At 43.7% G+C, this 16,005-nt stretch overlaps 1 protein-coding gene across 1 annotated transcript in view; it reads left to right on the top strand.

Annotated features, from left to right (window-relative positions):
- Positions 1–5,432: 5,432 nt before the first annotated feature.
- The window catches only part of LOC308100692 (uncharacterized protein), a gene marked incomplete at its 3' end in the record, with an annotated part of 61,095 nt that continues 50,522 nt past the window's right edge, over positions 5,433–16,005 (top strand). Inside the window, exons 1-3 of the mRNA XM_080449761.1 lie at positions 5,433–5,569; positions 7,139–7,203; positions 8,276–8,389. Coding sequence (XP_080305887.1) covers positions 7,169–7,203; positions 8,276–8,389 — 149 coding nt within the window. The 5' untranslated portion in view covers positions 5,433–5,569; positions 7,139–7,168. The remainder of the gene's footprint in view (positions 5,570–7,138; positions 7,204–8,275; positions 8,390–16,005) is intronic.

Here is a 16,005-nt window from a genome sequence, read left to right as displayed (position 1 = left end):
GTCCCGCAACATGGCAGTGCTGCTTTGCCACATGTATATAACAGAGAATATCTGACTCTGAATTACATCCTATTCAGTCCACATCTAAATACAATACATTATTTTAAACATTATCTTTGTCACAGTCATTTATAGTAGTCCGTGCATTGAGGCATGCACGGAGAGAAATGAACTATCAGCTTTTGAGACAGAAGAAGTGTGCACAATATATTAATTGTATTATGCTTTATATCATACAAGAACAAGCCAGTGGCTTGTTGTTGTCTTTGAGTTACTTTATCAGCTGAAGCTCTATAATTCAGTATTAAATGTGTGTCTTCACTTCGCTTTTTATTTAAGTGTGTGTGTGTGTGTGTGTGTGTGTGTGTGTGTGTGTGTGTGTGTGTGTGTGTGTGTGTGTGTGTGTGTGTGTGTGTGTGTGTGTGTGTGTGTGTGTGTGTGTGTGTGTGTGTGTGTGTGTGTATGTGTGTGTGTGTGAGATGGGCAGCAAGTGAGCGGCGGCGGCGGGAGCACGGGGGGGGGGGGTTGTTCGGCATGGTTTTGGGTTTGAAGCAGTGTTTTTTGTGGCCACATGTGGAGGAGGACCATGTATACGTCACGGGAGAAGGGGGAAAAAACGTGTACATGTGATGCGGAAGTCTTCCGCGAGGAGATGTGGAGAGTGGTCGAGCCTATACACTTTCATGTACACTCGCTCCATGCAGACTGGGAGAGACGACTCGGCTCCTCCACTCGACTCCACTCGCCTCCTCCAAAAAGCAAATGAATAATTGGGCCCAAACTATTTCCGGGTCAAGCTGGAGTGACCGAGTGGGAGTGAGCGAGTGGCCGAGATTTGGGGTATAGGAATTCAGCTATAGGCTCTCTCTCTTTCCTATGCCACCTCTACTCATAGTCTCCACCCACTCTATTGGGGGGACATCTGACCCCTGTCTGTAATTGAGACGGCTGTATAAAGGCAGCAGGGAAATCAGCTTGAGCGAGCATCTCCACTGGCTTGTCTCCATGGCCTCTGTCAAAGCTAGCCTGTTGCGGTGGAGCGTTGGCGTTCACTAGTTAGCACCAGTGCAGGTATGTTTGTTTCTTGGCGTTATTAGAGCTATTATGAGCCGTGTCATAGGTATTGTGAACTTAGTTTGTTTTGTCTCAGCCTCCAGGTGCTACAACCTGGGTGCACCGATCAATGGCCTACTTGGACTGATCTGGGGTTTATGTGTGGGTTAGCTAGCCATGTATGGCAGGTAGGTTAATTATTCCTCCCTATTCATAGTATGGATTAATCACAGCCTTGTGGCACCCAGAGTAACTTAAACTGGCTTTGTTCTTGTAGTGACCTACGGCATTGGGGAGTGTACGACCGGCTGCTGCTTTACCTGGGTTGAAACTGCTAGTCACCATTAAGAGTGCTGTTTGGCTGGAAGTTAAACGGATCCAGTGTTGGCTGTATGGACTCACTACTTCAGCAACCATCTATGTGGCCTTCAGTACCTATGATTACATTTGGTATCAGCTTGGTCAGGGGACGGACTGACCAGACCAGTATAATACTCAGTGACCTATGTTGATGGTTATCGGTAATTCAGTGTGTAAACTTGTATTTGTTTCCTTTGTTAGGACCAGAGTTGCGGACTGAGGCTAGGCATGGTGCCCCCCTGTGGTGGTGGTGGTGGTGGTGGTGGTGGTGGTGGTGGTGACCCCTGTCGACGTGTCCCAGGACAAAACCCTTTGTGTGTGTGCGTGTGGTTGCCCTGGTTCGTGGGGGTTCCCCCTGCCCCGGGTCGGGTGGCCCTGTCCTTGCTGGTGAGCCCCAAAACCTGGTCTGTTTATGTTTTTCCAGTATTGTATTTGTGTGCAGATATCCCTGAAAATGGTGAAATGCCAACCAAATGTTTTTAATTATTTGTATAAAATGCAATTGATGCTTTTGTAATCAATCACACCTGCCTCTATCATTAAATATACAGCAGACCTTGTGGGGAGTCATACTTTGTTATCAGGTGCACCTCCAGAATTCATTTGGAAACCATTTCCTATAGGGTGTAATTCCATAGGTGGCGTAGTTGGCTATATTAATTGGTAGCACTTTAAACGAACGTCCTATTAACAAACATTAATTAACAGTTAATAGACAACTTATTATTCATTCTTACCACCCTGTTACACATGCAAGGCACCAACACACAGTTAGGGGTTCAGCGTTTTGCTCAAGGACACGTTGACCCGAACCCAGTGGGCGCCAGGGTTCAAATCAGGAACCGTCCGTTTCCCAAGTGGCTACTCTACCTCCTGAGCCACTGTCCCCCCTTTATCTAGTCCAGTGGAGAGGCCAAGGGTAACAAACAAGTTCCATCAGTGGACTTGGTGGGAAGGCATTAAATCGAATGATAGCCCACTAATCTGACATGGTATAATAATGCAGTATAATACATCTTTATAACGTACAATATTGTTCCTGTTATTTCATTTCAACCAATCAGAAGGTATGGGCGGTCCTTTGTAAAACATTGTTGTAGACTGTATATACGCAATATTGTTTCATGTGTCTTCTTTCAGGTTAATGTGTTTTTATGATGACATCAGATCAGTGATAAACAGATCAAATATATAGATATAATACAGAGCAGGTTGTACAGGCGTCTTGCTGCGGGTATACTGGGTATAACCTGGTGTTTGGCGCTACAATGTGGTTAAAGACGTGAAGTGCAATCTGTGCTGCTATGGTCAACTGTCTTCCTGGTTTCCTGACAAGGTACTGGGTAGCGAGTACGTTGAAGATAAATTACTCTAAAACTAACACTGCTTTTTGGGACAAATCAGAATCTTTCATCTAAAACCATTAATCAATCATACGCTATATCACTTGTCTTGATGGTACGCAACTACATAGAGTTGATCGCATCAAATATCTTGGCCTATGGCTTGATTCAGAACTCTCATTTAAATGTCACATTGATAACATCGTTAGGAAAATAACTTAAGTACTGGTGTTCTACCGTAATAGAAAATGTTTTACATTTACAGTCAGAAAAACTGTCTCTTCAACTCATACTACCTTTATGGATTATGCTGATGTAGTCTATCAGACTGCATCTAAAACTAACCTTCTTCCACTCAATACAACATACAACCGTTTATGCAGATTTGTTCTTGCAGCTGTCCATATAATTATGACTCATCATTGCACCATGTATGAAAACCTTAACTTGCCATGTATTTCTATATTGTGGTATTGATATTTTTACTTAAGTAAAATATTTGAGTACCTTTTCCACCACTGACACAGATACGTAGTGTATGCAGTCTGTGGGGTGGGGTACTGTGTTCTCCAGCACACAGACAGACAGGTGGGGTACTGTGTTCTCCAGCACACAGACAGACAGGTGGGGTGCTGGGTTCTCCAGAAGACAGACAGACAGACAGGTGGGGTGCTGGGTTCTCCATCACGCTGGATCCAAACTTTTTAGCTAGACACCCAAAAGATACATTTGATGTCTCGCCGGGACCCAAACTAGTGAAAATAGCCGTAGATATGCTATTTTCACAAAAGTTTTTTTTTCTAATTCATGGAATTTCTTTGATTTATTAATTTATGGAATTCATTTGAAAAATGTAAGAATGTGTATTTAACACTTGGGGTGCCAGAGGTTTATTAAGATATTATATGTTGAGTGCCAGGATTTTTAACCATTTTTGAACCTTTTTCAAGTAGTCACAAAATATTTTCAGTGATCACCGTCCTCACGGTGATCACTGAAAATATTTTGTGACTACTTGAATATTTCTACATTGCGGTATTGATACTTTTACTTAAGTAGAAAATGTGAGTACTTTTTCCACCACTGGTTTGGAGCTGGGTTTTCACTCAGTATTTCTACCATAAACAGCTGACATTAATTACTAGTCTACAAGGTGTGGCTGTGGCTGCTGGTCAACTAACACGCTAGCCTGGAGAAGAGAGTGTGAGACATTTCAACAAGTTTGTGAGTGAGTATGAAGAATGCTAACTGAGAACTGTAATGACAGACATTTATAGTTGAAGGATAGGATGTTTAATAGTGTTGTGGTGTTTTCGATAGTGTGCTTCTGGACCCTGGGTTCTCCAGCACACAGACAGACAGGTGGGGTGGTTCTCCAGCACGCAGACAAACAGGTGGGGTACTGGGTTCTCCAGCACACAGACAGACAGGTGGGGTACTGGGTTCTCCAGCACACAGACAGACAGGTGGGGTACTGGGTTCTCCAGCACACAGACAGAGACAGGTGGGGTACTGGGTTCTCCAGCACACAGACAGACAGTTGGGATTTATTTATTATGATGGAGGGTGATGACTATGTCTAAACGAATTGTACGTGTCACTATGTTTTAGTTTTTGTCTTTGTCTTGTACTGTATGGTATTGTGTATGCTGCTGGTCCGAGACAAGTAACCTTGAAACTTGATACTGGGTTCTCCAGCACACAGACAGACAGGTGGGGTGCTGGGTTCCCCAGCACACAGACAGACAGGTGGGGTGCTGGGTTCTCCAGCACACAGACAGACAGGTGGGGTACTGTGTTCTCCAGCACACAGACAGACAGGTGGGGTGCTGGGTTCTCCAGCACACAGACAGACAGGTGGGGTGCTGGGTTCCCCAGCACACAGACAGACAGGTGGGGTACTGTGTTCTCCAGCACACAGACAGACAGGTGGGGTGCTGGGTTCTCCAGCACACAGACAGACAGGTGGCGTAGTGTTCTCCTCCAGCACACAGACAGGTGGGGTGCTGGGTTCTCCAGAAGACAGACAGACAGGTGGGGTGCTGGGTTCTCCATCACGGTGGATCCAAACTTTTTAGCTAGACACCCAAAAGATAAATTTGATGTCTCTCCGGGACCCAAATTAGTGAAAATAGCCGTAGATTTTTTTTTTCTAATTCATGGAATTTCTTTGATTTATTAATTTGTGGAATTCATTTGAAAAATGTAAGAATGTGTATTTAATTCATGAACATTTTTTATTTTTTTAAATCTTTAGAAATAATTAAAAACAAAGTGTAGGAATTGTTTTATAAGCCTTTGTCAGAATCACATCAATCTAAATCTGGGCAATTATCAACGATCATTTGTTTATGCAACATGATTTTTAAAGCCATGAGCAGGAGAGACAAATGCAATTAGGATTTTTTTACTACATCAATATGAACACTCAGGCACACACAGACTTTACCTTTGTTGACTGATTGTTTGTTTGTTTGTTTGTTTGTTTGTTTGTTTGTTTGTTTGTTTGTTTGATTGATTGATTGATAGTTTGCTCTGTGACACACACACACACACACACACACACACACACACACACACACACACGTGTGCCTGCGCCTTTAAGAGACCAGAAGTTCACGGCATGAGCTCACCCACTGTGAAGGTGTGGTCTGCCATTCATTCAGCCTGTTGGAAGGAAGTGAGTCAAGCAGCAACAACTTCGTCTGACTTCCTCAACTAAAAGATTGACTTTTTTCCCTCTTTTTCGTCTTACGTATTCTGCCTGCCTGTCTGTCTGTCTTGACTGCTATCAGGTGAATACATCAATAGAAGTAAGTGCAACTTCTTTGCTTAGAACGTACAGTATATGGTAGTGTGTCATGACCTGACATGAGCACCCAAGCGCGTGTGAAAAAGTGACGCAGTAGAATTTATTTCAGATAAGTAGTAGCCTAGACAATCCATGTGCTAACATGGGCAGAACATTGATATTCTATTTATACACCGATTTTGTTAATTAATTTCTGAAACCTTTTGACTAGAACCCCAACATTCTAATGTTTTAAAAGCAGAGCCATTATGGATGAAAAATGCATTGAACCAAATGACAACAAGGCCTTAGCTAAAAAGAGAGGTTGTTTCATAGTCTTATTTATATTGCAGCAACTACATCTGTTATGCTTATGTTTATAAGCACAATTAATTTCACAATGATCAAAATACATCAACAGAATGCATACAGTCTGTCCATCAGCATTCATTTTCTGCAAATTTAAGCTGTTTATTAGCATTTCACCACATCTGAGTAGTTGTATCGCCGGACTATGGGATTTATAGTCACAGTCCCATAGGCCGGAGCGGGTATGTCATTATTATATTCTTCACGACCAATCAGCAGACGCCTTTTTTTTTTTCATTTCCTGAAAAGTTTATATTTTGGGCATAGCTGGGTTCTGCCCGAGAGCAGAGATATATTAGAATGTGGCTTTGACCCCGTCAGAATCAAGCACCAGGACTATCAGTCTTATAATGCCATTATTGTCGAGGCTGCACATAGTTGGAGCACACACATACTGTACCCCCCTAGGCTACTATAATATTGAGAAGATGTAGTAGACCGAAAGGTCTAGAAAGTTTTATACCAGGGACAATGACTTGGACTTAGCTCCCCCTCGGACACACCTGTGGACTACACCAGGTACAAATGACTTTTTTGCTGCACTCCCTCATGGAGCTACTTGCGGATTATACTAGGGTCAGTCCACCCTAGGTGGACACGCACTGACCTTTTGCACCTTAATCCCCTGTATAACGCACTGACTTTTTTGTCTTTTTTATTGTGCTTTTTTTCTCTAAGCACCTTAACGTCCATATGTATATCATGCACAGTATAAGTATAACATGCACAGTATACATACATTGCTGCTATGCTCAGGCACCTTAGTTTTTTATTATCTCAGGTACTTTGTAAATATGTAGATAACTTGTCTGGCCTTCTGTTGCTCTCTTGTTTTGATCTCCTTCCCACTTGCCCCCCACCCCTCTTCTTCTCCCCCCCCCCCCCTCTTCTTTCTATGGAAATTAACGTTGCGATGGGAACGATGTACAAAAACGAATTTCACCCACTTCTTTACCTTGTAAACCTGTGATGTGACAATAAAACTGATTCTGATTCTGAAAGGCAACTTAAAATAATGAATCAGAGTGATTAGCCTGGTTAACCGTGTGTGTTAACCGTGTGTGTGTGTGTGTGTGTGTGTGTGTGTGTGTGTGTGTGTGTGTGTGTGTGTGTGTGTGTGTGTGTGTGTGTGTGTGTGTGTGTGTGTGTGTGTGTGTGTGTGTGTGTGTGTGTGTGTGTGTGTGTGTGTGTGTGACTGACTGTGTGTGTGCAAAGCCTGCAGACCGAGACATTGTAACCACCATAGGAAGGCATGGATCCTGGTAACCCTCACGTCAAGAATGGCAGGTTGGTCACAATGAGGGCAATATATCAGTGTATATCTTTTGTGATATGAAACTTGATTTTTGATAGTGTAAAATTGTGATATGGCATAGGAGTTGTCTTTTCCTGGTTTCAAATCATCTGCATTAGAGTAAAGTGACAATTCTCTGAACTTGATGGAGAAGGAATCCATGATTGCACACGCCACAGTGCACACTTTGATTCCATAGGAGATATTGATGCGCTCTGTGCCACTCTCCCAGTCACTGAACTGACAGCTTTCCCCCGTATATTGTGCTGCAGTAATCTGATCCCATATCAGCCAATCATCGCAGCACTTTATGCTTTTCTCTACCGATCAGTCTAAAGACGGATATCTTGTGTTGTGTTTTATAGCGAACAAAACACGGTTGCATCCCCACTCAAAATGCGCACCTGCCCTTCGGGCAACCCTATAGCAAACTTCACCTGCCCGACCATTTTATTACCTGCCCCGGGCAGTCGGGCAGGCGTTGGTGTCAACCCCTGCCATGGTAAATACACTCACACAACCAGACTCGGGTGAGTCTCGGGTCCTGTCGGGTGTATTCGGTTCCGGCGGACCCGCGAAGACCTCTACTACAAACAACGCACACTACCACCAAGTTGCAATTTAGCAATCTGTGGGAAAAAGGTGTTCTGTATGAAACACTGTTAGACTAATTATGTTACCTGCTAAAATCACAGTCATCGTAACTCCGTCCTTTAATCAAAGCAGTCAAACATGGAGCAGCTTATTCCAAGCACGTTCAAGTGTAAAATCAAACTCAGTGCTGGTCTTTTAGCATACTTTATATTCCATCACTCGCTATTGGCGTCAAGCTTGTTAAAATGGACACTTATTTATTTGTTTACCTATGAAGTGCAAACTGTATGTGCAAACACTGTGATGTTGTTAAATGTTAAGCATGCTGCATGCTTATTGGCTCACTGATACTGAGGTATCAAAATGTTGTATTGAATGACAAGGCATTTTTGGTACTTGATGGTACGGTCGGTGCCATAAAAGTATTGAATTTGACCTCTGTGTTGCATTTGACTTCTGTGTGGTTTACAGGGCGGAGCAGCATAGAGTGGTGTCTCCTGCACCTAGCTGTGAGTCCATGAAAAGTGACTGGTCCATGGATCACCCTCATAACCTTAAAGATGTCCCTTATCCACACTCATCATGGTGAGAGAAAAAAAACTGTACAAACTAGATGGCTGATGTGATTTAAACGATGAACAATTACAATATCAATAATAATAATAGAAGTTAATTATTGTTGATGATTTTATTTTTGTCTTCAAAAAAGGTCTTCAACCTTTTTCAGGCCAAGGACCCCTTAGCTGAGAGAGAGATTGTCAATTGTCCAATTTGAAAGATATTCAGGAATTGAGGCCTTTAGCCTGCTGGTAGCGAGCACAACAAAATACTGTATGATGTTGATCGGCTTTGTTGATTGCACTGTATTGAGACCAGATATGTTAACGTGCAGCTGCATGGTTTTCAGGATCCAGAAGGAGAGCTCAGACTGTCCCTCACCCAGCTGTGTGTCCATGAAGAGTGAGAAGTCCATGGATCCACCCATGAGCTTCAAAAGACAGATTAGGTCTCCTGAGCTGAGGTGAGGAAGTTTAGAATGGTATAGTAGACTGTAATGTTTCTGTGAATTCTGTCTTTCCCTCTGCACCCGTATCATGTTCTCTCTCACACTGTGTATCTCTCTGCACCCTCTAGTCCAGCCTGTCGCACTCTGACACAGGCTGCACCTGGAGACGTAGCTTGTGATGTTTGCTCCAGTCTCACACGCCGAGCCATCAAGATCTGTGTGACGTGTAACGTCTCCTACTGTGAGAATCATCTCAGGGATCACTACAACGTCCCAGCAATGCAGAAACACAACCTAGTCCCGCTCAAGGAGGAGGTCAAAGAGGTGAGAGCAAAGTTTGTACAGATATGTGGCTAGACATAACGTCTGCTGTGAAATAGCTTTTATTCTTTGCATTGAAACAATATGGATATGAAGTAGAGTTAGTCTATCTTTTTAAAATAAATCATGTCTGTCAAGTTGAAATGGATGCTGCAGGCTCTCCAGCAGACATGCTTTTATCCAGCCTGTCCCACTCTGCCACAGGCTGCACCTGGAGATGTAGATTGTGATGTTTGCTCCAGCCTCACACGCCGAGCCATCAAGACCTGTGTGACGTGTAGCGCCTCCTACTGTGAGAATCATGTCGAGCGTCACTACACCGTCCCAGCAATGCAGAAACACACCCTGGTCCAGGTCAATGAAGACACAAGACTCTGGAACTCTGGGAGAATGGAGGAGATCAAAGAGTCTAACCGCCTCTTAAGTCTAAAATCGGCCTCCAAGTCAGGCGGTAAGGCGTCAATAACCGGCCTTTGGGTAGGGCGGCGGTATGTCGTCTCAAATCGAAAACCTTCACATTTTTGCGACTACTAAATGGTTTTAGTTACCTTACCTCCGAGTAAGGCGGTAAGACGTCTCTAAACGGCCTCCGAGTAAGGCGGTAAGACGTCTCTAAACAGCCTCCAAGTAAGGCGGTAAGACGTCTCTAAACGGCCTCCAAGTAAGGCGGTAAGACGTCTCTAAACGGCCTCCAAGTAAGGCGGTAAGACGTCTCTAAACGGCCTCCAAGTAAGGCGGTAAGACGTCTCTAAACGGCCTCCAAGTAAGGCGGTAAGACGTCTCTAAACGGCCTCCAAGTAAGGCGGTAAGACGTCTCTAAACGGCCTCCAAGTAAGGCGGAAAGACGTCTCTAAACGACCTCCAAGTAAGGCGGTAAGACGTCTCTAAACGGCCTCCAAGTAAGGCGGTAAGACGTCTCTAAACGACCTCCTAGTAAGTCGGTAAGACGTCTCTAAACGGCCTCCGAGTAAGGCGGAAAGACGTCTCTAAACGACCTCCGAGTAAGGCGGTAAGACGTCTCTAAACGGCCTCCAAGTAAGGCGGTAAGACGTCTCTAAACGGCCTCCGAGTAAGGCGGTAAGACGTCTCTAAACGACCTCCGAGTAAGGCGGTAAGACGTCTCTAAACGACCTCCGAATCAGGCGGTAAGACGTCTCTAAACGGCCTCCAAGTAAGGCGGTAAGACGTCTCTAAACGGCCTCCAAGTAAGGCGGTAAGACGTCTCTAAACGGCCTCCAAGTAAGGCGGAAAGACGTCTCTAAACGACCTCCGAGTAAGGCGGTAAGACGTCTCTAAACGACCTCCGAATCAGGCGGTAAGACGTCTCTAAACGGCCTCCAAGTAAGGCGGTAAGACGTCTCTAAACGGCCTCCAAGTAAGGCGGTAAGACGTCTCTAAACGGCCTCCAAGTAAGGCGGAAAGACGTCTCTAAACGACCTCCAAGTAAGGCGGTAAGACGTCTCTAAACGACCTCCAAGTAAGGCGGTAAGACGTCTCTAAACGACCTCCAAGTAAGGTGGTAAGACGTCTCTAAACGGCCTCCAAGTAAGGCGGTAAGACGTCTAAACGGCCTCCGAGTAAGGCGGTAAGACGTCTCTAAACGACCTCCGAGTAAGGCGGTAAGGGGTCTCTAAACGACCTCCGAGTCAGGCGGTAAGGCGTCTCTAATCGGCCTCCGAGTCAGGCGGTAAGACGTCTCTAAACGACCTCCGAGTAAGGCGGTAAGACGTCTCTAAACGACCTCCGAGTAAGGCGGTAAGACGTCTCTAAACGGCCTCCGAGTAAGGCGGTAAGACGTCTCTAATCGGCCTCCGAGTAAGGCGGTAAGACGTCTCTAAACGACCTCCGAGTAAGGCGGTAAGGGGTCTCTAAACGACCTCCGAGTCAGGCGGTAAGACGTCTCTAAACGGCCTCCGAGTAAGACGGTAAGACGTCTATAAACGACCTCCGAATAAGGCGGTAAGACGTCTCTAAACGACCTCCGAGTAAGGCGGTAAGACGTCTCTAAACGGCCTCCGAGTAAGGCGGTAAGACGTCTCTAAACAACCTCCGAGTTAGGCGGTAAGGCGTCTCTAATCGGCCTCCGAGTCAGGCGGTAAGACGTCTCTAAACGGCCTCCGAGTAAGGCGGTAAGACGTCTCTAAACGACCTCCGAGTAAGGCGGTAAGACGTCTCTAAACGGCCTCCGAGTAAGGCGGTAAGACGTCTCTAAACGGCCTCCGAGTAAGGCGGTAAGACGTCTCTAATCGGCCTCCGAGTAAGGCGGTAAGACGTCTCTAAACGGCCTCCGAGTAAGGCGGCGGTATGTCGTCTAAAATCGGCCTTCAAGTCAAGGCGTCAATGTCGTCTCAAATCGAAAACCTTAAAATTTTTGGGACTACTAAATGGTTTTAAACACCATACACGTACATTGATGGTTTTTGTGAAGGAATGGGTGCCTGGAAAATAATAATTATAATTTGTGGGTCGTAGTTAACCTTGTTTGAATTAATGAATGCCAATTACTGTTAATTTGTTTGTGGTATGTCTCACCTGGCATAAAATGGAGGCTGCCGAGTGTTGAGTTAAGTTAAGCTTTGGAAGGAGACGAGCTTCGTCTTTTGTACTTATGTTTAGTAACAGGTGTTTGGGTTGTTATTTTCCTTGGTTTGACTTCAAGTATTTGCTTTTTTGGCCAGTCTTGCTTTTCTATTTTGCCCGGGTTTAGAGGGTAGCATGGGTCCAAAAAATTGGACCCGGACCGAAACGGACTGTGAATAATTGGACCAGTTCGAACGGACCAAAGAAAAAAATCTAAATTACTGGACACGGTCTGAAACTGACCCGTGGATAACTGGTTAATTTGAATTTATTAGACCCGGCCCGACCAGCTCTCTAGACCCGTACTGGACCCGATGCTTATTTGCTAATGCTAAAATCACATGATATTCAAATTGGCCATGCATGTCGGTCACCTCCTGGTCCCAGCGCCCCCCGCCCCAAAAACAGTAAGCACAGGCTAAGTTGAGACAGGAGTGCGCTCTGCTCTGTGTTGCAGACAGACAGACAACATTTTTGCCGACTTAATACCGCCCGTCCCCGCAGATAATGACCATAAACATGCTCCACATAGATGACGTTCCAACTCGCATCTTCCCGGTGGCTTTTTTTGCGTTTCACCTCGCAAAAAAAACTCCACGGTGTTCAGCAGTGCAGTGCACTGGAGATTTTACTGCGTTTCAATTGACTGTTAACGTTAAACGTGGCTCATTCAATATGCGAGGATAGACTATATGGATTTTGGAGCGTAATTACAACGCATATATGTCTCATTTTAAAACCGAAGGTTAAAGAGTTTAATATAATAACAATAATAAAATGCTGGTCGTCGGGTCCTCACGGGTCCATCCATTTCAAATGGAACGACCGAGAACTGTGGCAAATTGAAAGGGATCCGACCCGAGGACAAGTCAATATTTAGGCCACGGTTCTCGGTTCGGGGCTCGGGTCTTTGGTTCCGGCGGACTCGTGCTACCTTCTGCTACACTGTACATATCATCTTGCACAGATTGGTGATTTTTGGAGGCATGCTATATGAGGTAAATAAAATTGACAAAATTTGCATTCTGTCTGTTCTTGGAGCCTTGACCATTGGGCCAACTGTTACCTGACTGCTCATTCTGGGTATAGTGAGGGGGCCCTCAAAGATAATTGGACCAGGGGCCCCTGTGAGTCTTACTCCGTCCCTGTTGGGGAGCCAGATGTCTATCAACTCTAGTCTACCTCCCAGGTTCTGTAAGGGGGAGGGACTAAAAAAGGAGGAACGAAAACAGTCTTAGAGTGAGAGAAACGGGTGAAAACAGATATTTAAGTGTTGGTTATAATCTGGCGAATGTCACCAAATTAAGAGCCAGGGATCAGTGAGAATATATAAGCGGGTAGTCCTGTTAAAAACAGGACAGTTAGTATGTTTGGAGTTTTAACTCAGTATTAGTACCATAACCAGCTGACTTTAATAACTACAAGGTGGGTTATTTACATTTTAGTTTAAAAGTTTTAAAAGCATTAAGTGCTTTTAAAACACCTGACATCTAACATCTGACTCGGACAATAGGAAATGCATTGACCCAAATCACAACACAGCCTTAGCTAGAAACGGAGACTGTTTCATAGACTAAATGTAACTTGCATTTATATTCCAGCAACGCATCTGTTATGCTTATGTTTATAAGCAGAATAACATTGAAAATAATCAAAAATACTTAAAGGGCAAGACCACACTGGTAGAGGTTTGGGTTGTGTTGTTAACTCGCCATGATGTAACTCCAAAGGTGGTCAAGAAATTAAAAAAAATTGCTGCATTGATTAGAAATTGATTATTTAAAATATGCTCCCCATTGACTTACATTGTACAGTAAAACAGCTCTCAAAGTCGCTCTTTTAGCATGTAAACAAATGTAAACAAAGTCGATTCAGACAATATAGAACATCACCAAGCCCAGTACTGGGTTTTTTTTTTTTATAAAAATTACTGTTGATTTAGCTATTTTTATTAGAAAGAAAACCTGGACTGGATCCGCGGATCCGGATCTGAAAATAGTAAAATCATCAGGAAGTTGACATTTTTATTAAAAAAATAAACAGTACTGGGTTTGGTGATGTTCTATATTGTCTGAATCAGCTTAGTTTGTGTTTGTTTATGGGCTAAAAGAGTGACTTTGACAGCTGTTTCAGTGTACAATGTAAGTCAATGGGGAGCGTATTTTGAATTATCAATTTCTAATTAATGGAGCAATTATTTCTTATTTCTTGTCCACCTTTGGAGTTACATCATGGCAAGGTAACTACACAAACCAAACCTCTACCAAAGTGGTCTTTCCCTTTAAAGCAGACCATCTGTCTGCATTTTGTGCACATTCAGTTGGGTTGCACCAATCGATTTAAACTTGCACTTGGGAATTTGGCAAAAGGGACCAATGAAGCTGATTTTTCAGTTTCTCTAAATTTAAGTTGTTTATTAGTATTTTTACCACCTGCGTGGTTAAGTTGCCAGACTATGCACTGCAAAAAAAGCTAAAGTGATTTTTGCTTGCATTCAGACTTTTTAGGTTTCATTCAAAATATTCAAAATATTCGTTCACTGCATTGGCAGATCATTTTGCTGGTATAAATATTTTTATATATTTTTATATCTTAAAGCAAGTTACTTTTATTTAAGATGATTTCATATTATTTCTTGAATAAGTCATATTCTGTAATAAATCAAGTGAAGTCTTAAAACCAGTAGAATTATCCACCAATACTTTTACTACAAGGTAGTTGGAAGGTACTGTATATCATCTGTAGATCCTGTGATAAGATCTGAGTGGATTTCTCTAAGTGCTTGGAAACTACAGCCACACTCACATATGCACACTTTACAGCAGCTCTGTGCATCACGCTGTCTCTCGCTCTGTGGTCAGATGAACCCCTTGTGTCTTTCACAGCGCAGGGTTAATGTAAGGAAGGCAATATGCAACTTCCTGTGGTTAGAATTGTCAGCACACTTGATGCAATGTGAATGACATTTATTCATCATTAACTAACTAATAACTAGTAACTACTACTTCAATTAGTAATGTTGCAACTTCCTTTGTCTACCAGCCAAATGACACTGACTGTCAGAGATCATAAGAATTTTATTTATAGGCAGGAGCTTCATACAAGGAAGGAATCGATGCAGGGACAGACAGAAGGTGATACGATTAAACTTCATAAGGCACTATTCACAGTGTACGTGCGGAATCAGGACCCACAGTAACATAACATTTATATAAGATGCAATGTGATTAAAGATTGGACAAGATAATGGTATTTACAGGTGGCCACACTAGCTACAGTAATTATCTGAATAGTTAATAACATGCATACTGTAGACGCACGCACACAAATGACACACACACACACACACACACACACACACACACACACACACACACACGTCACACACACGTCACACACACACACACACACACGTCACACACACACACACACACACACACACACACACACACACACACACACACACACACACACACACACACACACACACACACGTCACACACACACAGACACACACGCACGCACACTCCTTTTTCCTCGTATACCGTATGCACATATTCACTTCTGTAATCTGCAACGTTTAGAAAGTGCAGCGCCATGTGCTTTGTCACCAATGGAAAAAAAAGTGCCGGTGAGGAAGACTTGGTGTTCTTGTGCAAAGGCTTCTGGGTAATGTGGGGCTGGTTTGTGGTCTGGGCGCTCAAAGAGCTTTGTGTGGGGAGCAAGTAACTGGGGGGGAACTTCCTCCTTCCTCTGCTTACCCGCGTTATGTAGCCATCTTGGGGGGGAGGCTTTGGGGGGTTTATACAGTAGTTTAACTTTTAACCACATGAACCCTAACTGCCCTATTCTAGGGGAGAACAATCGGCAAAAATAGCAGATCTACAAGCTCACAACGCATTGCAAAGTTATACATTTTCAGTGAAGACATTTGGTGTAGATGTAAATAAGAAGGGGGGCTAGTATATATATATATAGTATAGATAGCTAGTATACAGGGTTTAAGTACCTACAGAGAATGGGGTGGGGGTTTGCAAAAATGGCAGCAGCAGTTTTGGACAGAGTGTGAGAGAAAGTGATGACACACACCCGACATAGGATGAGTGAAAAGTGAGAGAAAGGAGAGAGAGAGAGAGAGACACACAAACAGACAGGCTTTGTAGAGCAGCGCACATATGCTGTTCAGATTACTTTTGTAATTGTAAAATCATAATAGGAAGCAAGATAGTGATTGGTTAACATTAAGGTGGGGCAGTGGCATATAGGATTTGTAGTCACGGTCCCATAGCCCGGA

This window comes from Gymnoscopelus braueri, assembly GCF_963280865.1.
Source record: "Gymnoscopelus braueri genome assembly, chromosome: 14".
Classification (NCBI taxonomy): Eukaryota; Metazoa; Chordata; class Actinopteri; order Myctophiformes; family Myctophidae; genus Gymnoscopelus; species Gymnoscopelus braueri.
Note: the sequence above shows the minus strand (reverse complement) of the source record. Positions and strands in the feature narration are given on the sequence as shown.